A 22,417-nucleotide genomic window follows, 5' to 3' on the forward strand; every position below is an offset into this window, starting at 1 on the left:
CTACTAAGTATTTCTGTTCGTGTGACGGTGTGATGCCAACAAGATTATCAGCTGCGAAATTCATAGAAACAACTACTAGGCGACCGCAATTTTTGTTTATTTTCACGTTACGGCTCAGTTTTGTTCCTCATAACTTTCAACTGCCAATGTATTCCACCAGCTTCCATTTCCTGTGTTGATCTAGTCCCTTCTCCACGTTTATGTTAGCGTGCCATCATAATTAATCAGCTGATACAATAAACTAGAATAACATTCTGCGTAAATAATTTAGAAAGAGAAATACCATCATAATTAATTAGTTGATAAAAATATTATTGGGTACCCACTTGCATCCTTAGCCATTGGTTAATACACGTCTTGAAGACAGTTTTGGTTCCTGATTTTCCTAATTGTAGCATAAGAGAGTACATTCAGATAAAAAATAGAATTTAATACTCTATTCATCCCAAATTTTAATAGAATTTATCAATTTAATATTCCATCCATCTTAAATTATTAGTCGTTTTGATTTTTTTAGATGTATAGAATAATGCATCTATATATATATATGACTAGTAATTTGGGACAGGAGTAGAAAAGTTAGGTCGCTGGGCACAAGTTTTTTTATTACCGTTGCTGGAAACATAAGTGTTGAGGTTATGGGCCCATATAAGCCCAAGCCCAGCACAAGAATGAAGGCGAAGAGAAAAAGAAAAAAAACGAAGGAGCAAAAAGGAGAAGAAAGACAATCTCCCACGTCGTCATGCCGGGCACCGACGACTTTGCGACTTTGGATGGGATCCCGTCATTTCCTCCCTCCGGCCACCACCCAATCGATCGTTCCCACGGTGGCTCCCATGGCCTCCGCCACCGGCGGCGAGCTGCGGCTGGTTGACCGCTGCATCGACGCGGCCGCGCGAGACGCTTTAACCGTGGAGGCCTGGCGCCGGCAGCGCCGCTCCCTGGAGCGCCTCCCGGCCCAGCTCGCCGACGCGCTCTTCCGCCGCCTCGCCGCACGCCGCGTACTATTCCCCTCCCTCCTCGAGTAAGCCCCAACGGCCCCCTTTACCTCGTCCTCGCGCAGCCTGACGCCCAGGGAAGGGGATCCTTCTGATGGGATTTGCGCTGCTCCTCACGCCGGCTCGTGTCTCCCGTCGTGCGCAGGGTGTTCAAGTGGTCCGTCGAGGAGGTCGACCTGAGCGGATCTCTCGCCGTGGATGCGGAGTGGCTGTCGTACCTCGGCTCGTTCCGGTACCTGAGGGTGCTCAAGCTGGCGGACTGCAAGAACGTTGACAATGGCGCCGTCTGGTCTCTCGCTGGTAAGATGCTGAAGCTTCCTACGTCATGATGACACCATGGTTTCTATTGGTCATGGGAAGTACCTGTAACCGGATTCCCTTGTTCCTTGTTGCTTTAGGAATGAACACATTGAAGGAGTTGGACTTGTCAAGGTGCTCAAAGATCTCTGACGCTGGCCTCAGACATATAGTGGCCATTCAAAGCTTGGAGAAGCTGCGGTTATCTGGTACTAAGTTGACTGACAATGGAGTGATGCTCATTTCTTCGCTGACCAATCTAAGTTTCCTTGATCTGGGAGGAATTCGTATCACAGATAAACCCTTACGGTCTTTACAGGTACAATCTTATGGTGTACCACTATTCTCATTCACAATCAGGTTGCCTGTATCATAGACTCATTCCTCATCATTGCAAACCAAACAGTAAATATCTCTATCATATTTGAAGTAAAATGACTAGTAAACAGATTGTGAATTGTGATGTATGCATCCCCATGGCAGTATCAATTAAGATTTTTTTTACTATTCTTTACATCTGTTCAAATATAATACAATACACTACTGTGCACTTTGTTTATCAAACTATCAAACAACTAATATGCAATCAAAACAAGTGACGGCGTTGAAATTTCAAGTCTCTAAACCAAAACTGCTCTATGATACAAAAACTGTTTCATTGTATTAGAGAATTATTTTCTTATAATTGCATTATTGTTTTAGGTATTAACACGACTTGAACATCTTGATATATGGGGCAGTGAAATTACAAATGAAGGAGCTTCTGTTCTAAAAGCCTTTACAGGATTGAGATTCTTGAATCTTTATTGGACAAGTGTCAATCATTTAACAGTCCCTCCAACCATGCGGTGTCTAAATATGAGCAAGTGCAAAATTCATTCTATCTGCTATGAGGATTCTGAAGCTCCTGTTGCTCTAGAAAATTTTATTGTCTCTGAAGCTGAATTTGGCAATATTGATAAAGTATTTTCTGGAATCCAAGCAGACTCACTGTTATATTTGGACATGTCTGGTTGTGATTTAAGCAACTTGTCTTTCATGGAAAAGATGAAAAATCTAGAGCACCTGGACCTTAGCTCCAACAGAATAACTGATGACGCAATCGAACATATTGCAAAAGTTGGATCAAACTTGAAATATTTGAGCCTCAAGGGTACCGGGATAACTTCTCAGGCCCTATGTGTTCTGGCAGGGACAGTTCCAAACCTCACTTCACTGTCTTTATCTCATACAAAAATTGATGACTCTGCTCTAGCGTATGTCAGCATGATGCCTTTGCTGAGTACAATAGATTTGAGCTATACGAGTATCAAAGGTTTGCTCTTGCTTACAGAACATCTGTTTTCTTTGATCACACCAATTTGCTTTCTGTTATGAGTAACTTAATTTTATTTTATGGCAGGGTTTGCTCGTGCTGAAGTAAATGCTGACAAAATATTGTCTATGTCTGCTTTTGAGCATCTCAAATATCTGGAAAGCTTAAATCTAGAGGATACACCACTATCAGCTGAAGTTATACCTCCCTTGGGATTGTTTGCAGCATTGAAATATTTGTACCTGAAAAGTGATTTCTTGTCTGATCCTGCCTTGCATGCCCTCTCTGCTGCCTCCAATCTGATACATCTTGGGTTCTGTGGGAATATATTGTCCAGCTCTGGGCTTTTACAATTTGTACCCCCTGCCACACTACGTGTATTGGATTTAAGGGGCTGTTGGATCTTAACAGGAGATGCTGTTTCAACATTCTGTATGCGTCATCCTATGATTGAAGTGAGGCATGAGCTCATGCAGGAACTTAAGGCAAATAGTGTTGGCAGGTCCCAACTTAAAGCTAGGCAATCTCAACAGGCGAAAGCAAAAGTCGCAAACAGTTTTGCCGGCCCAAGTAGGCTTCCTAATATCCGCTTTGTAGGTGAGGATGCTATAAATTCTTTCATGTCCTTTTATTTTCAGTTAAAAGTAGTCCTAGGTGGAGCTTTGCATTTTACAACATATTGACAACCAATTCGTCTTTCGATTTGAACAGATGAAAGGATAAAATACAACAAGGAGGAAATGATGGAGCTGCAAAACCTTGTTAAACCAAATTCAGTAATGCATGGCGTGCGGCTTCCACCAGAACTGCGTAGGCTCACATGATATGAAGTTTTTGTTGGACCTTAGTTTCTTATGCACCTGCCTAAGCATGCCATTTTCCTTAGTTCAATTATCCTTGAATGTGACAATTTTGAAAATATAATGTGATCTCAGTGGAGAAGATGGCTGTTAGCCTGTTACCTGTCTCTTGGTCTCTCCTACTTCAAATATGAGTGCTATTTAGTTCAGATGAATGGCTGGTCAGAGACTCAGAACTATTGATGTCAATTGCATTGGTGTGACCCGGTGACCATGAATCCAAATGTTGATGCTTTCTGATCTGTGATACCAGCATGGCAACATCTTGTATGGATTTTCCATTTGGTCATGTGCAACATTTATATGGTCATCTGGCCTTGGGGCGCTTTGTAACCGAAGAAAGGTTACTGTGGCGCCATGGTCCATGTAAACCAAGGACGGAAAAGAATTAAGGCGAAGTTAAATCATCGAAATATTAAGTTCAATTTAAAAGTACTCATTCTGTTTTAAATTGTAGGTCGTTCTACGAATCTAAGTATGTAGTTTTTTGCTATGTGTCTAGATATAATATTTATCTAGATGCATAAAAAAATTATATATCTAGATTAATCAAAACGATCCACAGAGGGAGTAGTATGTAGATGAGCACACCGTACCAGCATCATCAATTCATCAGCAGAGAAAAGAAGAAAACAAATGAAAACTGAAAAGTAATCATTAGGCAATGGTGCAATCGCTGGCCGTCGCCGTCGTGAGCACGTGATGCATGCCCACGCTACGTTACTGGGAGGCGGGCGGGCAGTCACGGCCAGGGAGGTGTGGACCTCGACGGAGTTTTTCTAAAAAAAGATAAAAATAAATAAAATTCGAAACAGGGGAGGCGGATGGAAAAAATTCGAAAAATGGGTACCTCCCGCCCGTTGATCGGGCGGGAGGCGTGGGGCCGGGGACCTCCCACCCATCCAACGGGCGGGAGGCTCGAAAATTATTTCGAGGGCCCTCCCGAGGGTCTCTTCGCGAATAAGAAAAGTTTCTTATTCGCGAAGAGGTCCCTGAGGCAGGCATCCCGCCCGGCCAGTGGGCGGGATGTGGCCCTGCTTATTTTTTGTTGGAATTTATGTTTTACAAACTATTTAAAATTCAGACTTTTTTAAATACAAGATTTATTCGCCATACTCTTTTGTATACATAAAAAAATTTAGTTCAATTTTACAAAGAAGATTACGGTATCTAAAACTCATATGAAGATCGTTAAGCGATAACGTTTTGCAACGTAGAATCCAAATATTACGATAGTACGATACATGAAGCTATTAAAATAAAATAGTATGATAACAAACAAGTTTAAATATACAAATGCCAAGTCACAGTTATAATTACAAACACAAATAATGATCTGTCTTTAGTCAATGCGGCAAATATTACAAATACACATCCAGGTCTGATACAAACTCAACGTGGCAAATATTACACATGAGCAAACAACGTTCAAATAAAATTACAACTAAATGATGCCTGATGACGTAGCAGCACTCGATCGTGACGATCATGAATCAGGCGGACATCTTCCCTATCCCGAACGACTGCAAGCTTAACCCGTTCCAGGAACCAGTACCAACTGTCTGTGTTCTCACTCTCAACAAAAGCAAAAGCAACATGAAGCAATTGATTGTTTCCGTCCACTCCAATAGCTGTCAGCATTTGCAATCTATACTTTCCTGTGAGAAATGTCCCATCGATGCACAGGAGAGGTCGACAGTGTTGCAATGCGTTAATGCATGGACCCAAGCTGAAAAAGACCCGCTGCAATATGTAGGGCGGACATTCTCCTCTGTCTAGACTTTTCAGGTCATAATAACTTTCAGGATTTCTCTGACATAGGACGGCCAGCAATCGAGAAATATTATCATATGGAGCCTCGAACGTACCAAACCTCATCTCCAACACCTTCTGTTTGGCACTCCACACCTTGCTGTACGAGATGGTATACTTGTACTTTTCCTGAATATGTCTGATAATAGACTTTGGTTCAAATGACATGTTCTCTATTATCATCCCGTACGTCTCATTTGCGATGTATTGCGATGTAAGGTTGCGATGGGTCTTCTGCATCCCCGGCAAATGACAAGTGTGCTGAGTGACAATTGAGCATTCCCAATAATCTTTCCATTTACCCTTACAGGCATGCACCCGCCACGGGCAGCCCTCCTTCACACATATCACATCATACTTACGAGATTTGCACTCGACTGTTTTAAACTCTCGCATAAGAGAGAAAGAACAGCTTCCTTCACCTCTTCAATTGAGTGGTACCTCGCACCCTGAATAATTTCATTCTCCCTGCAATCCGAAGGCACGCTAGATCCGTCATCTACGACAAGATGACTGAAGTCGCTGCTTACCCATTCTTCAGGCACATCATCGTCATCATCAGACGAATCGGCATTCATTGCTTCATCCAATTTACGTTCTTCGTCTTGCAGCTGTTCAACTATAAAGGATATATTCTCGCCCTCATCAGCCACGCATTGAGGTGCTGCGGTGCCACCTGCCTTAATATTTGCCTCCTCAATTTCTTCATCAATATTTTCATCCCCTCGGAGCAGCTGCTTTAATGTTTATCAAAGGATTCTGGTGCACACTGACAAGGAGTACCAATAGCCATTGCCAATGACTTGCATTTTGCAGATACGTTAAGCAGTCCTCGTTGCTTGCAAGTGGCATCAGCTCCCACATCAAAGCGTGAGTGGTACGATTTATGACGCACTGAACACTCACAGTGTGTGTCTCCTGATTAATTCTTAATCCCCTCATTAACCAGTTGCATAGGGATTCAAATGTCTTCTCGTGCGGTCTGGTAATTCCTCCGACCGCACAGTTGAATTCACTTAAATCTACCCCATTCGGTCCATAAATCACATTTCCTTCTCCGTAATATATACTGAAAATACACTTCTCGGAAGATATATCTGTCAATCATTAATAAATTAGTTATACTACATATTAATACACAACAACTCTAAATTTCAGCGATTCCCACATTATATTTTCCAGAATCTAAACTATTCAGAATATAAATTATACTAAAAACAATTGAAAATATTAAAAACTATTGAAAACATAACTACACTAAGAAATATTTCTTAGATTATAGTTATTTTCAAGTAATTATACGGCTAGAATGAAAATATACCTCCAAATCGACGTGTGAACAGGCTTCGCTGCTTCCTCTCCTCCCTTTCTTTTTTCTGATTTTTGCTGAATAAAATAAAAATTTTGGGGCAGGTGGGGGCTTATATAGCCGGGGGGTGGGGGGGGGTGGGGGGAGGGGGGACGTCCCGCCCGACCAACGGGCGGGATGCCCCTCGGCACCACCTCCCGCCCGTTGGACGGGCGGGATGCCCCTGCAGGGATCTCTTCGCGAATAAGATAACTTTCTTATTTGCGAAGAGATCCTCGGGGAACCTCCCGCCCGCTGGATGGGCGGGAGGTCCCCGGCCCCACGCCTCCCGCCCGATCAACGGGCGGGAGGTACCCATTTTCCGAATTTTTCCCATCCGGCTCCCCTTTTCCGAATTTTATTTTTTTATCTTTTTTTTTAAAAAGTCGACCTCGACGGACAGACGTAGATGAACAGATTTGGCCCATTAAATAAAAAAGTCCACCCATTGGCCCAGATCTCACACATAACGGTTCGCACTGGCCCAAGGCTGTGTTTCTTCCTCGTACCCTCTTCCGGTCTTCTTCCTGCTCAGAAAGTTTGAGTTCAAACTCCTATGGCCGCCAGCGGACGAAACAATTGAAGACCTGCGGGAACTCGTCGAAAAATTAAGGTACGGCGGCCGCCATACCTTGCCATACCGGGTCCTCCGCCCCTGATGTAAACATTTATATGGATGTATATCCCTTTGTCTTTTTGTAGAACATCAAAGTTCAATGAAATAATTATCTGACTGAACCAGATTTTTTTGGTTCATAATCTTATAGCGATCTGCAAGTTTACATGGCTACTGTATTTATTTTCTTCGAAGTTCAATCTTTAGCATTGCATAAGTGCTTATAAACTCATAATACAAGCAACTTCATGTTGATTCAGCCATAATCTTGAGTTGATTTGCAGTGGAAGTCGCATAAAAATTGTTATCATAACCTGCTGCTGCTAACTAGGTTCTGAAGGTTCTGCTTCCATAACCCTGATTCTTTTTGTATTTATGGTCAAAGCTAGAAAAGTTCTGAATGACAGAAATATTAAAATGCTTCTGTACTCCTAATAGGAGCTAGTATTTAACTGTACACATTCTGTAACCTACTGTAAATCAACAGCAACACTACAACAGCTCATGCTTTGTATAAACTATAATTTTGTGAAGGAGCTGCAAAAACTATGGACATCAGTTACTGTCAGCAATGCTCTGTAGTTAGCTCTTAAGCAAGGCTAAACCTGAGCCAGCTCGCCAGTTACCAGTATTCTCCGCATGAGCATTCCCCATCCTTCATCATGTGGAACCTGTTGCTATCTCTCAATATTATCTCCCTCCCAGTGGCCTTAGAGACATACTTGAGTGCTGAATGACAATCAGAGCATACACGGAGGTTCTTAAATATCCTTATTGGCTTTGTTGCTGATGTACAGCTGATCAAACCAAAAGCGACAGCAATCTTCTCGCTGTGCTGAAGCAGAAACTGCTCCTTCAGCTCATCCGGCATGTCATGCAGCACTATGCTTGTGTCTGGTACGTAGCCCATTCCTTTGATATCCCTGATCAATTTGTCCAACTTTGTATAGATCTCATCTGCTCGCGGATGGCTGGTATCACCAGCTCGGAACTCGTGAATGGTGTTCTCAACATGCATCCAACTCAACCCTGTTTCTTTCATCAAGTTTTTGTCCCTCATTGCACTCCTTATCCTTGCAACTTGATCCCACAAACCAGCATCTGCATACAAGTTGGATAGCAGGACATAGGGGGCTGGATCTTGTGGTTCGAGCTCTAGGACATGGTTAGCGGCAATCTCACCGATATCCATGTTGTTGTGGGTCTTACAAGCACCCAGCAGCGTCTTCCAGACCAATGCGTCTGCTTTACAAGGCATTTCATTAATGAAATTTAGTGCTTCTTCAACAAGGCCTGATCGCCCAAGCAGATCAACCATGCAAGCATAATGCTCCATCCTTGGTATGAGCCCATGATCCTTCTGCATCATTCTGAAGTGCTCCTTCCCTTCTTTAACAAGACCAGCATGACTACATGCAGATAGAACAGCAATGTATGTGACATCATTTGGTTTCACGCCAGCTGAGATCATATCATGAAACAATCCCAGAGCTCGCTCTGCATACCCATGTTTTGCCAAACCACTAATCATTGAAGTCCACGAGATCACATTATGGTCATTCATTTCATCAAAGGCTCGGCAAGCATCTTCTAGGTATCCACACCTAGAATACATAGACACAAGGGAGTTGCCTATGCCTCTATCTGACCCAAATCCAGCCTTCAATGAGAGGGCATGCAGCTGCTGACCTTTGGTTAGCAAACCTACACTGGCGGCGGCACTGATCAGGCTAGCAAATGTGAAAGTGCTGATTCCTACATCCATTCTTTGAATTTGATAATCTTGGTTCCTCCCATCTCCATCAAAATCACAACTGAAGGACACTAAGTTCTTTTCATACAGCTGGTCGAACGCCTGCATAGCCTCCGCCATGCAACCAGATTCAGCATACATGCTTACTAGAGCATTCCCAACAACATTTATGTTAGCTAGGTTGGATTTGATGGAATGGGCATGGATTTGCCTGCCCGAATCTTGATCACCAAGGTTTGCACACGCCTTAAGCAAACTAGAATAAGTGATATGGTTTGGTCTGATGCCTTCATTTAACATCTCGCACAAGAGTATCAATACTTTGTTGTCCTGTGATCCACGTTGCACATACCCTGACAAAAGTGCCGTCCACGACATCACATTATGCTTGGGCATCCGATTGAAGACTTCCCTCGCATTGTGCATGGAGTGTCCAATGTGAGACTTTGCATACATGTCCACAAGCCCACAGCTCACACAATCGTCTGATTCCAGTCCAAGCCTGAGCGCTAGAGAGTGCAGTTGCTGCCCCAACCTGAATGATCCCAACTCTGTACAAGCCGAAAGCATACTGCTCATGGTGTACTGATCTGGCCGAAATCCGTTCTCCAGCATGTCAAGAAACAACTCTACAGCCTCGTCCGCGCAGCTGTCCTGCGCATACCGTGTAATCAGCAACGTCCAGACAACAACTGTCCTCTCGACCAATCCATGAAACACCCGGCGCGCAGCCACCAGATCCCCATTCTTCGCGAACATGTCAATCAGAGCGCAACCCACCGACACGTCGGTGCCCCATAACCCCATCTTGAACACCAAACCAAGAACCGCCCCACCAGCCGAGTGGAAGAGCTCGCTGACGAAGCAGGCCTGTGCGGCGGCGCACAGCGTGAACGCGTTCGGCCGGAGCCCCACCTCGATTGTCTCGCCGAACAGTCGGAGCGCCTCGGCCTCCGCGCCGTTCCGCGCGAGGCAGGACGCCATGGCCGTCCAGGACACGAGGTCCCGCAGGCCGTCGGGCATTCCGTCGAACACGCTGCGCGCGGCGGCCACGGCGCCGCACTTGGAGTAGAGCGTGAGGAGGGAGTTGGCGACGACGGCGTCAGACTCGAGGAGGGTCCCGGTGCGGAGGAGACGGGCGTGGAGCGAGCGGCCCAGGCGGAGGTCGCGGGCTCGCGCCGCGGCCGTGAGGAGCGACGCCGCTTCGGATGGCTGGAGCGCGGCGCGCTCGGCGGGGGTCGTGGCGAGGGGCTTGCCGTGGCGAGGATAGGTGGCGGTGGGGGAGCGGGCCGGAGGTGAAGGTGAAGGTGGAGGTGGAGGTGGAAGATTGGCGGGGAGGGTGGCGCGGACGGTGGCCATGGCGGGAAGAGGAGAGGATGGTGACGTCGTTGGATAACCCCCGGCATTCTAAGATTTTCTTTCCTCCTTTTTCTTTTCTTTTTTGTTTTAATATGTGTATAAACCATCTAACTGAATATTTTCACACCTAGAAATATGCAAGAATATTTTAGAGTGCATTTCAACTAGTCTTGTTTGAGCATGGAAGAGTAATGAGTTTGATTGGACGGGCAATTGCTATTTTAATAAGATGAAAAAACATTTTTTATTCAATAGCAACCATACCAAATCATTTGTGACTAATTCTATCAACATAATGCGGGCAGCATTATAAAAGGGTATCAGCTAAGCTATTAGGAAACAAGATGCGTGTAGCATTATACTCTTTTGTTTGTTAGGGCGATGGACTTCGAGTGCTAGTCGACAAAACAAACTAAAGCAGCCGTTTTCTTCTCCACAAAAAATCATTAACAATATCTCAAGATGATGATGCGTACGTGTTCCTCTAGTGATGGAACCCAACCTTAGTGATCATCTAACTGTACCAACGTTTTCTAAAAATTCCTTCTAATACTCTGCAAAGGCTATGGCTTATCCTTTGGTCGTCGAGGGGAGCTTTAGAGCACCTCCAATCCCAATGCCAATCCCAGCAACCCTTTGTAGTTTTGCACTGCGCTGAGTGGCAGCATAGCTACTATCACACACAGGCGACACACACAGAACTCTCTCTGCCCTGCCTCAGACTTTGCACACACCACCACCACACACAAATGGGGAACATGCTGCCATGCTTGGTCCAAGGCAGCAGCAGTATTGTGCCACCCATGAACACCACCAAACACTGGTCTCGCTCCATGAAACTCCTGGTGAGAACCCTCCGCCGGAGCACGGAGCGGCCCCATGGCAGCAGCAGCAGCGTCAAAGCAGCTGCCAGCAGCAGGGAGACGCCGGCAGCAGACCAACAAGCCGCCCGGAGAACTAGGAGAGGTCCCCGGGGCGGCCAGAACCGGCGCGCCCCCGTCAGAGTCAAGGTCGTCCTGACGAGGGCGGCGGCCGCGCGGCTGCTCTCCCTCACCGCGCACGGCGACAGGACTGCCGCGCAGGTGGTGGGCGAGCTCAAGAGGATGCAGGCGGCGGCCGGCAGCTCCTCCAGAGCCTCCACCGCGCATCAGGTCATCAACGAGCTCAAGAGGACGGAGGAACTACTCGTCGGCCGCGCAAATACCTCCCCGTCGTCGGCGTCAACGACGACATGGCGGCCGGTGCTAGAGAGCATCCCTGAATGGCCGTAGTAGCTCCGTATGTGTTTAATTGTATTCTCCATGAATGGTTAACTTGTACATCAGACGTGTGCATTGCACGGAATTCACCATCACATTGTGCTTCTTTTTCCCGTCATCAATCTTCTAATCTTGTTCCTCTCCTTCAATAATCTCGTTGCTGTTATTATGTTCTTGGCCGTCCATATGCAATCATATACATGTATATGTCATGCATGTACGGAAAAATGATTTCTCTCTTCTGCTATATATATTGAGACAGGAAAATGTACAACAATATCCTTCTCCAGGAGTTGGCGTATTAGCAGTTTGCTCTATTTTGAAAAAATGAGCTTACCTTTTTGAAATTTAACTAGCTTCTTTGGCCTTTTTCGCGCCACTAACTCACTATGAGTTGGTGAGCACTAGTGATGTCAGATGTCACTAGCTAGCTAGCAAGAAGTGCATGCATTTTTATCTCGTGGGCAATATATAATCGTAGTTTATGCGAGGGATTTGTACGCGCGCGCCATTGTGCTTGCGTACTTGTTCTTTTGCTAGGGAAAATAGAGGATTTAGTGAGTGACGTGGCACTAGTTGGTAAAGAGGAATCTCATCTTGTCCTATAGCTTAGTGCCATGGTCGTTTAAGCAGTGGTGGTGGTGGACAGGGGTCAACTATAAGACAATAATGCTAATATTGTTTAGGAAACAAAATATTTTCCTTTATATCGTGCAGAGCAAGTGGTGGGGAATTGCATTTAAATTTATTTTCCATGCATATGGAAAAGATTGTGTTAGGTTAACTGTGCCGTATTATATGTGCTTGTTTTATGCGTGGGGAGATGTAGTTAATTATTAATTTGGAAAAGAAATAGATGATAGAACTTCATGGGCATATTTAAGGGTTCGTTCAGGGGCTCAGGAGCGTGTACGCACATCCATGTCTGGGATACCCAAGGCCATGCGTAGAACAAGTACACTCTCGATCCAAATCACAAGGATTAAACTGTGCAAGCAACAGAAAAAAATCGAAAAGAAATACAGAAGGGCAAATGCTGTTTCAGGAGCCTAGCGACCAAATCCATGATTCTGCCCCGGCCCGGTACAAAGCCCATAGCCAGTTCCCTGCCCACTTGTTTATTCCTAAAATATTAGCCCACGTGCAAAGCCCACTACATCCATGAGACCTACTAATAACATACATATATTTTTAAAGAAAATGTTAGTGACTACCATGTTATCCTCAATTACTAAAATCACAATATGCCCTAACTATGCCATATATTCTCTACACACCACATTTTTAGACGCGCATAATCATGGAACTTGATTAATGGAGTTGTCCAGCATCATGGTAAGAAATCACATCTCACATTCATCAGCCAATCATGGACGTTTCTCCGTATCGATTTTTTTCACGATCATACCTGAGCACGTATTCCATTAAAAGAGAGACGTTTCTCCACATGGACAGTCCTTTACCTCCAGATTGTCAAAACAAGGCCAAAGGAAAAGGTCAGAAACCAGCCAGGTATACAGAAGCCAAGTTGTGCAGGTCTCGGCTGTTAGATCTGTTCATGATCAGGTGTTGCCAGGGTCCGGTCGGTGATCCAGTCTGCACCCAACCTCCATGTTCTCCGATAGAGCTGCATGCCTGCTCACCATGGAATGCTTCCGTATTCTATCACCTCTATACTACTTAGTTAACTAAAAAAAGGTCAAACCCTCTGACTTCCTCTTCGCATGCATGCACTTACCAACCCCAAGCCTAGTTAGCTGCCTAGCTCCTCTATATATACCATGATCGAGCATGGCTGCATGGGGCACAAAAACTCGCAGCTAATATCATCTCGAATTCTCGATCGGATCGGAGTAAAAAAAAATTCTTATGGAGGAGGTTAGGCCCGTGACGGTGAAGTTCATCGAGACCCAGTATATTCATGCTGACGCCGCGCACTTCAAGTCCGTCGTCCAAAGCCTCACCGGAAAGGACTCCGCCGCCGCGGCAGGGCAGAGTCCGGTGGCAGCGTGGGCGGACGGGGGCAGGCACCGCCAAACCGGCGGCGTGGCAACAACCAGAGGAGGAGGAGGGGGCTTCTTGGACCCCATGCCTTCCATTGAAGAGATGGATGAGTTCTTCAAAGAGTGAATGTACTCTGTAGTCTATATATACTTATTATCTTCATTTGAATAACTGTATCTCGAGCTGTCTTCTTTATTAGTATTTCGACATGTATTTTGCAAAAAAAAATCAAACACTATTCGGATAAATCTTTTTTTTTCTTGAGGGATGTTTCCAGGGAAGCTATATTCAAATATTCCTCTTCAAACTTTTGTCAGCATTCACCTTTGCGTTTGCCACCTTCTTTGCATGCGACGACTTGTACCGTTAATGTAGTCATGTATGCAAGTGCGATGGCATCTTGCAGTACAAATGCAGTGCGACACCGACAAGGAAAAAGAGATAATAACGAAGACAAATCCTAGACAAAAAATTGTTTAGACGTTTTCGTTCATTGGAGCAGTCTAAGATAGTTCCATTTGTATTCAGGTCAATAGGCAAGATAGAATTTGTTCCTGACTTTCTCTTCCAAGTGTAACTCTTTAACCGGCACAGGGGAAACTTTTCCAAAGCATGGCAGTATTGAATACGAACCCATCTTGCTGGTAAATTTGCATTCGAATTCTCTGCATGTCAAAAGAAAAGGTGCTTGGTCTATTCTGTCAAGTTTTTGACCGACCATGTCAACTGTCGATGTTTGGGGCTTTCTGTCTATTTCGTAGAAAAGAACAGAAAGTTTACTATCAACTGTCGATGCCATTTTCAGTTTACGATGAGCGCGCTCCCAGTCGGCCTCCTCCGCGCGCCCCGGCGAGATCACCCGCATGATCTCTGCCGGGGGCAGCGTTGTCGGGGGCTAATACCAGCCACGCGCTTGACTGCGTGCAAGAGCATCGCAGAAGAGGCTGCTGGACGCCAGATGGTCCGCTGGGCCTGGCCCACATCCTGAAAGTAGATTTGTTATGACGGATAAAGACTATACTTATATGTGGTTGGATGATTTCATTTCTAAATTTTTTTTATATTAGAACAATTTTATTGTAAACGTGGAACAATTGTTCCGGTTCTACAATGAAAATTGTTCGCGTAACCGTGGAACAATTGTTCCAGTTGTACAATAAAAATTATTCTACATCTCAAAAAATGTTCTAAAAAATTTCATTCAAAATGTTATCAAGTGTGGTCTTGTTTGAAAGTTTTTTTATAAGAAATCTAATGGTAAAATTGAAATTTAATTTAGGTACTTGATTTGGAAGATACGAATATTTTTACTTTAAATCATTGTTTGCATGCGACCCGATGCACGTGTCAGATACGCAAGGTGCTGATAGTCTGATGTTGTAGGTGGGCTAGTAGAATAACTTTATGCCCACTAAAATACTAAAAATTCTTCAACCATATTTCTGCAACCGTTCGTCTCCTACTCACGCGCGCGACTCTGACGGCGTTGTCCGTAACCAAGGCTCACGTCGACCGGCTGCCCTAGAGGTTTTTTTTCCTCTCCCGATCATTCTCTCTCGCCGGTCGACTGATCGACATTTCTTTTGGTTTCTCCGATCTATGATCACTTTGCGCCGGGGCGATCGTCGTCATTTGCGTCCCTCTACTCCGACAACAGCACGGTTGCAATCCTAGACAAAATTAGTTTCAGGATTTTTTTTATTCAGGTCAGCAGACAAGATAGGGTTTGTTCAAGACTCCTGCCGCAAGTGCTTCTCTTCAACCGGCATAGGGAAAACGTTCCCTCAGCATATATTCAGTACAAGTCCATCGTGCTGACAAATTTGCATTCGGATTCTGTCGTCGGTCTCAAAGGAGAAGGGTGTTTGATATATTCTCAAGTATATAACTGTCGGTACATACGGATAGGGGTACCTTCTGCTAGGATGTCTAGACCTTTAGCGTCTCGCTGTCACCTTACAGGAGGGCGCGATGGTGTCGGGCTCCAGCGTGTGCGCCAAGCGCATCGTGGTGGACGCGCGCCACCACATGCTCGACCGCCTATCCTCCATCATCGCCAAAGAGCTACTCAACGGCCAGAAGGCCCTTGTAGCCCACTACGAGGAGATCGGCATCTCCGCCGGCTTAGCCCGCCAGGAAGTCATCTGACAGACTGTCCACCCTAGTGGACACAATGTTTTACAAGCCCACACCCTTGTCCTCTGGAAGGCGAGGCGTACGGTCCGGACCTGGCAGCTGGGACCGTGGTCTCCGGACGTCCCCCCTGAGCTCGTATAGGTCCGGTGCCCCCCGCTTGCCCATGAGGGCAAGGTACCTGGGGATGGCTTCCACGAGCCCGGACCCCCCGGGGGGTCCAGTGCTGCCGCGAGTGGGAGCCAGACCCCAATGGGGCTGTCTCTCCGTCTAGCCTCGGGGGCCCGGACCTCCCTACTTCCTCCGGGAAGGGGTCCGGCGCCGCCACGTGCCACTAAGGTGGTGACTTCTGGGTCGGCCCTGCCACGTGCCCGTGGCAGAAGGCCCTCTGCGGGACGCCAGCCCAACAACCGCATTAAATGCGGGTAAGTGGGCTGCGCGCACCCAAGTCAAAGCATGGTCTGCCCAACTGACATCACGGTAAGCCCGTCTGTTACCGAGACGGCGCGTCACTGTGCTCTGCGCGCGGGCAGACGGCGTGTAGTCCCATCACGGCGCCGCACGCGTAAGTAATGATGGCCTGCTGCAGGAGAGCTGAGGCGTGCGCTGTAACAGTGCGTGCGGAGGCGACGGCGCAGCATGGTGCAGCTTCTACGTCTGTTAGAGGGTCCTGACCCAACAGTGGCAGCACGGCTTCTACTGTTGGGTAACACTGACAACGGTCACTGTGCAGACAAGGCTGCACACGGCCATATCCTGGCTGTAGATACGCATATCAACTTCTCGATCAAGAGGACTACGGAGAGGAGCTGGAAATGAAGATCTCCATATCTCTCATAGAACAGGCTCCTGTTGGCCGGGCCCACCTGTCAGGGTCCCGCACAGTGTAAGCATCTCCCTTGAACTATAAAAGGGAGCGTGCACACGTTAGACACATAAGCACACAGGCTGGCAAGTTTACAAGCTTACAGGATCCAGATTTCTACAATCAATACAACACCAAAGTGGACGTAGGGTATTACGCTCCGGCGGCGCGAACCACTCTAAAATCCTTGTGACTTTCCTGCGTTCATCTGCTCACCGATCAATCGCTCCTAAGTCTCCTCCAAACCCATCCTTAACTAGGATTAGGCGGGTGCATTCCGCCACCCGGCTGGAGATTTCCTCCGACAATGACCGACCATATCAATTCTATAATATTTGGGATCACATATCGTTGAAAACAACGGAACTTTTGTTCTATGCTTGTATCTCAATATATATCAATGCCTTTATCCATGTCCAAATGGACACACTTTAATTTTGTGCCCAGAGGCCGGCTGATTTCCGCCTCGTGGATACAAATGCGTGAAGAAAAGAAAGTATGGTCCGACCTAACCATCTTAGCGTATGTTTGGTTGGGCTTTACAACCTGCTTTTGCTTTTGCAAAAGTCAAAAGCCAACCAAAGGGCTTAAACGCACTAGGTGCTTTTGCCCAAAAGCAGCTTTTACCGTAGTACAAATGCAAAATCACATCTCCCCCTGCTTTTAATGGCTTTTGGGGTAAAAAATTACCCACCTACCACTGGTTATGAAAAAATAGTTCATTCTAATCTTCCCAACCCGTCTGACTCTCGTCCCCATTCCACCCCCGCCTCCCGCCCCACCTCGCCCGCCGCCCCGCCCCACCCCGCCCGTCGCCGCCCCGCGCCCCGCGCCCTGCCCGCCCCCATGCCGCCCCACCCGGCACCGCCCCGCCCCGCCTGCCCTGGCGCCACCCTGCCCTAGCCCGCCCTTGCGCCGCGCCGCCCCACCCCGCCTGCCCCGGCGCCGCCCCGCCCCATCTCGCCGCCCCGCCCCATCCCGATCCGTCGCCGCCCCGCCCCGGCGTCGCCCTGCCCCGCACTAGCACCGCCTTGCCCCGGCATTGCCCTGCCCGCCAGCCCCGGCGCCGCCCAGCCCGAATGCTTTCTCCCAGCCCTGCTGTGCCCGCTCATCCCCTGAACACCGACACATCTTGGCTGCTCCTCCCTGAACAGACAATACCAGCAATATTGTGATGCGATTATTGCAATTTATTGGTGCTGTAAAGATTCATTAGATTTTCGATATGTTAATGGACCAGTAGTACAAAGTTGATGTATGGATTAGCTGCTAATTATTATTTTAGTTTCTTGTAAATGTATTGTATATCTATTCAAGATAAAAAAATAAAGCAATCATTGACATCTTCTTGTATTTAGTAAAAAAATATGATATCGTCAGTCTCGGGGGCACTTCAGACATCTTACCACTCAATAAGAGAATCGGCCGAAAATAATCAGAATTGCCACACACTAAGCTTATGTTGACATATATCATAATTTTATGAGCCATTTACCTTATGTAATTGCTACAGTTCTATTTATGTGAACCATATGGATGAAAACTTAGAAAATTTAATATTTTCCTTTCCAAAAGATACATTTAGAACATATTAGGTTTGTACGAGTATTTTGGTATATAGACAGTCCCAGAAACCTTCAGGGGTATTACAGGTATTTCACCCACAGCACATAGTTTCCCACAGCTCACAACTGCTCTAACCAAATGGTCTTCTACTTTTCCCACAATAGTTTTTTCACAGCAGCTTTTCCACAGCCCACAGCTCACAGCAGCTTTTGCAAAAACCACAGCCCAGCCAAACACACCCTTAATTTTAGAAAGATCCAGGAAAAATGGCTTCCTCTCTCCACTCCTTTTTCTTCTCCCTCCTCTTCCTCCTTTTCTTCGTCCTCTTCTTCATTCATTATTGAAAATTATTGGGGGAGAATTTTTTTAGGGGTGGATGGTGGGGGTGGGGGGGGGGGGGGGAGCTGCATGGGGGTAGGGGGTGCTCCAGCCCCCCTGCCTCCATGCTGGATCCGTCCCTAGTTTGAGTATTGGCAATAATAAAAGAATAATATTCTTACTATAAATAAAAAGTAGATGAGTACTTTATAATTTCTTGATAACTCAGGCTCAACTATTCAACTGTAACCAAGCTTCAGAAGTTAGCAAGGCCATAGTGGAAACAGTTACAGGTTAACATAAAGAAAATCAGCACCTTCCCTCAGTGCAGGGTTCACATCAGATTAGCAGTTTGCATCAAGGGATATATAAAATGCATCTTCCTGACATCTATGATAAATTAATGTGTAACTGAAAAATCAGTATGAAAGAAGTGGATTTTTTATAACTTAGCATAAACATTTCCTGTTCTTGCAGCCTTGCTTTTGGTTTTTTGGTGATTCATATTATTGCCATGGGATTTGGGGGTTTTGGGGGGGGGGGGGGGTGGTGATGGTGCCACTGAACCGACAAAACATCGATTTTCAAAGCAGAATTCAGCACAGGCATTTCTCCATTGGCATATCAACATCGATTTTCACAGAAAATCTGGAGTAACACTTTCTAAATAAGCAAACAAAGTGAACTAAAAATTGAGGCCAGAACACAGAAGGGTGCATGTGAACTTCATGTAATTCACCATTGCCACTCTAACGAAGAAGCAACAGACTGAAATGAAAACCAGTCCACTGCACATTGATAGCCCCAGAGACAGCTACAGGATAACAATGCTAGCAAATGGGTATGCCCACTTCACATTATTAGCCATTCAGGAGAAAGCTACATACATACAGATTGCAAAGCATTCAGTTCAAAGACCAGTCCACTGTACGTTCAGGGTCCACTGATAGCTCCATGTATGGACAGTGACAGGAAAAAAAATGCACAACAGGGCCGGCCAGATGTTAACATGTCAGCATCGTGGACAGTCCACCCACTGTGCGCTCTTGATGACTAATGAGCTAATCATCCAAGCTGAAGGCTATATAATGTAGCAGCAAAACATAATAAGGCTTATGTGCAACAACAGAGATTGTATGATTCATGTACAAATCGAACGCTAGTTTTTCTTTTCTTTTCTTTTAACTGCTACTGCAACAAAGGGATTACACTTGCAACTTCAGAATTGGAAAGCCAGTGTCAGCAGATTATGACACTAAAGGCCTAAATAACTTACATCCTTAGGTACTTAAGTTTAAATGTTTAATGACTACAAGAGCACCCATACTCCTATATCACAGACATTCAACTTAAAGTTCAGACGCATTCTACACGAGCATGGTAAAGAATAATTGATCTAGTTGATACATCTTATATGGACAGAAAAGATAACAAAATAAGGATACTAAACAAATAGATGGAATTATATATGAAAAGATTGGTCCATTTGAAATTCACTGACTCCTAAGAACCTCGTATCTTTTACTAAGTCCTCCCATCATTCAATCTAATCACAACAGGAGTAGATGCACAAAACATCAGTTTTTTTTTCTGACCTAATAAAGAAGTGCATGAAAGATGTGAAAATGTGAGAATTATTACCTTGCAATAGGAAGTTGCACATCTTAGAAGAGAACTTGTATAGTTGGGTTGAATCTTAAGGGCTTCCTTGCAATCATGAATATACTGCTCATCTGCCCCCATTGCCTCTTACAGTAGAGGACGGGATTTTGCATGATGATGCTTAAACCCTTCACTATATGGTGGGCAGGCTTCTCCATATTTTCCAGATTTAAAGAGCTCGGTAGTCAAAGAGCAACCTTTCCAGAATCCATCTATCTGGCACTTTCTACTGAAGAACATGCTGAAATTGCGGTATCATATTCCCTTAATGTGGTTTTCTAATTGCCCATGTTGCGTGCATCAAGATATCCCCCCACTCCAAGTGCTTCTCCACTGTTTCTAATTTGTGTAACTCGGGTTCAGACTACAAGTGAGGTGAGGAGATCTGCTCAGGGCATCCGCATACCAACAAATTGTCCTAGCCTACATACAATTCAGAAACGTAAGACCAAGAAATTTATGCAGAAGAAACAAACATTGATAAACATAGTGAGACATATCCACACTAGCACCATTCTGAACCCTCTAACCAAAAGTTGCAAACTAAGCTAACAAACATCAACCACACTCATCCCGCATTATCTCACTAAGCAAAGCGCCATCTCTAAGTGTGATTCTTTTAGTTACCTACAAAATTACAATGCAGATTTGACATCTCAGTCTACTATTCTCTTGGTCCCTCATGACACAGCCATATGAAAGTGGTCCCCGAATCTTTGGTCGTTAGGCGTGTGTCTAGAGGAAAGCATCCCATGGACGTATAAGAAAGCAATTGCATGCAAGCAACACATCAGAAAATACAAGAAAGGACTTTTACGCAACACAAATCACCTTATCCGCAGTGACACGAGGTCCTGGTGCGCGCGGCTGTACGACGGGTCTAGCCGGAGCCCGGACCCCGGAGGGCCTCCTCGCACTCCCCGACGGCTTCGCCGAGACGACCGAACCCGGTAAGGCGCGGCGGCACGGATGCTGCGGCACGCAGCGCTGTCGAGGCACACGGCGGGCGCGCAGTCGTACAGCCGCAGCGCGTCCTCGAAGCAGACTTTCTCGTGCTGCTCGTTCCACCTCGGCAGTTGAAGCGACACCGACGCCGACGGCAACGACGCCGCAACGCCCGAGGATGACGCTTCCGTGTCCGTAGCTAGTTCCCCGTGCCGGAGCCGAGCACGTCGCGGCGAGCGGCGCGGGGCGGGGGCGTGGACGAAGGCGGCCGGGCCAGAGGGCAAATGTTGCCCGCCGGGAGCGCGCCGGTGAGAATTGACGTGGCTGCGCTCGAGCCGGCGCTGCCATTCGCGCGGAACGCGGAGATGACGGCCGGCATTCTCGGCGCCGATCCAGACGGTCCGAAGGAAATGCTCAAGCTCGGGTTGGGGACACCCGAGCGCGGGAGCGGTGGCAGAGGCGAGAGGCGCGGGTGCGAGCCAGGCTTGTCCTGCATCCTGTCGGCGGCGAGGGCGTCGGAAAGGGAGACCCGCTCTCTGCGGGGCATTTCGCCGATCATCTCGCGGGCGAGTCGGCTAGACTGCCAACAGTGGATGGGAGGACTGGGGCATGGAGATCTGGAGAGTGTGGATGCGGTGGTTAAGGCAGGAGAGAGACGGGTGATCCTGCAGGATGCAATGTCGCCAGTTAATGGTTCGACTTGTCTAGGTGACAGGACCGGCCACCAGGGATGGAAGCGCCGCTGTCGTTGAGCCCCGGCGTGAGAGTTCCGGCGGCACGCCGCCGTCGTCCTCGCCGACGGTGTGCCACAGCCCGTCCCTGAGGCACCCAGCCTGCCACGCCACGCCATTTATGGTTAAGGCTTGGAATATTCTCTGCAATTTTGTATGCATATGCATAAGCAATTAGACGATTTAATAAGTTGAACCTGGCTTGCGAGGCAAACTGGTTGTCTAAAATTTTCATCGAGATAATAAGAAGCTCCCTTGGAGCTTATTCGATTTTCTTTTTCCAAGAGAGGAAATCGAATAGAGATTGTCGAAAAAAGTCCACGATCCTCTAAAATTTTCCATCACACCTGTTTGCCCATCAAAAGGGGTACTCATTGATAGGATTTCTTCTATTCTTTAAATTGGCGCGGTGAAAATTGTTGTAGTCTGCGACTCTCTTGGTAGCACTAGATAGTATGTTTCCTAAATCTTCTTCATGTTGCTTTCTTTTAGTCCTTATGTTGTGTAATAGACTAATAGTGATGTTTCCTTGAGGTTGGTGTTGCTGAGGGTGAATGAGTCTACAGCCTCTACATG

At 46.4% G+C, this 22,417-nt stretch overlaps 3 protein-coding genes across 3 annotated transcripts; 2 read left to right on the forward strand and 1 right to left on the reverse strand.

Annotated features, from left to right (window-relative positions):
* The first annotated feature begins 726 nt into the window (after positions 1-726).
* Positions 727-3,706, forward strand: LOC112888144 (brassinosteroid LRR receptor kinase). Its single transcript, XM_025954502.1, has 6 exons — positions 727-1,024; positions 1,144-1,298; positions 1,397-1,614; positions 1,998-2,610; positions 2,698-3,207; positions 3,322-3,706. Exons 1-6 carry the CDS (start codon positions 774-776, stop codon positions 3,432-3,434), a joined length of 1,860 nt encoding a protein of 619 aa, XP_025810287.1. The 5' UTR covers positions 727-773; the 3' UTR covers positions 3,435-3,706.
* Positions 3,707-7,593: 3,887 nt separating this feature from the next.
* LOC112886618 (pentatricopeptide repeat-containing protein At3g49170, chloroplastic) lies at positions 7,594-10,371 on the reverse strand. Its single transcript, XM_025952566.1, has one exon. The coding sequence runs from the start codon at positions 10,356-10,358 to the stop codon at positions 7,869-7,871; it is 2,490 nt and encodes an 829-aa protein (XP_025808351.1). The 5' UTR covers positions 10,359-10,371; the 3' UTR covers positions 7,594-7,868.
* A 598-nt stretch (positions 10,372-10,969) lies between these two features.
* LOC112887617 lies at positions 10,970-11,906 on the forward strand. The gene has a single exon (XM_025953841.1). It carries the CDS (start codon positions 11,108-11,110, stop codon positions 11,627-11,629), a length of 522 nt encoding a protein of 173 aa, XP_025809626.1. The 5' UTR covers positions 10,970-11,107; the 3' UTR covers positions 11,630-11,906.
* The last annotated feature ends 10,511 nt before the right edge of the window (positions 11,907-22,417 follow it).

This window comes from Panicum hallii, chromosome 3 (genome assembly GCF_002211085.1).
Source record: "Panicum hallii strain FIL2 chromosome 3, PHallii_v3.1, whole genome shotgun sequence".
NCBI classification, from domain to species: Eukaryota; Viridiplantae; Streptophyta; class Magnoliopsida; order Poales; family Poaceae; genus Panicum; species Panicum hallii.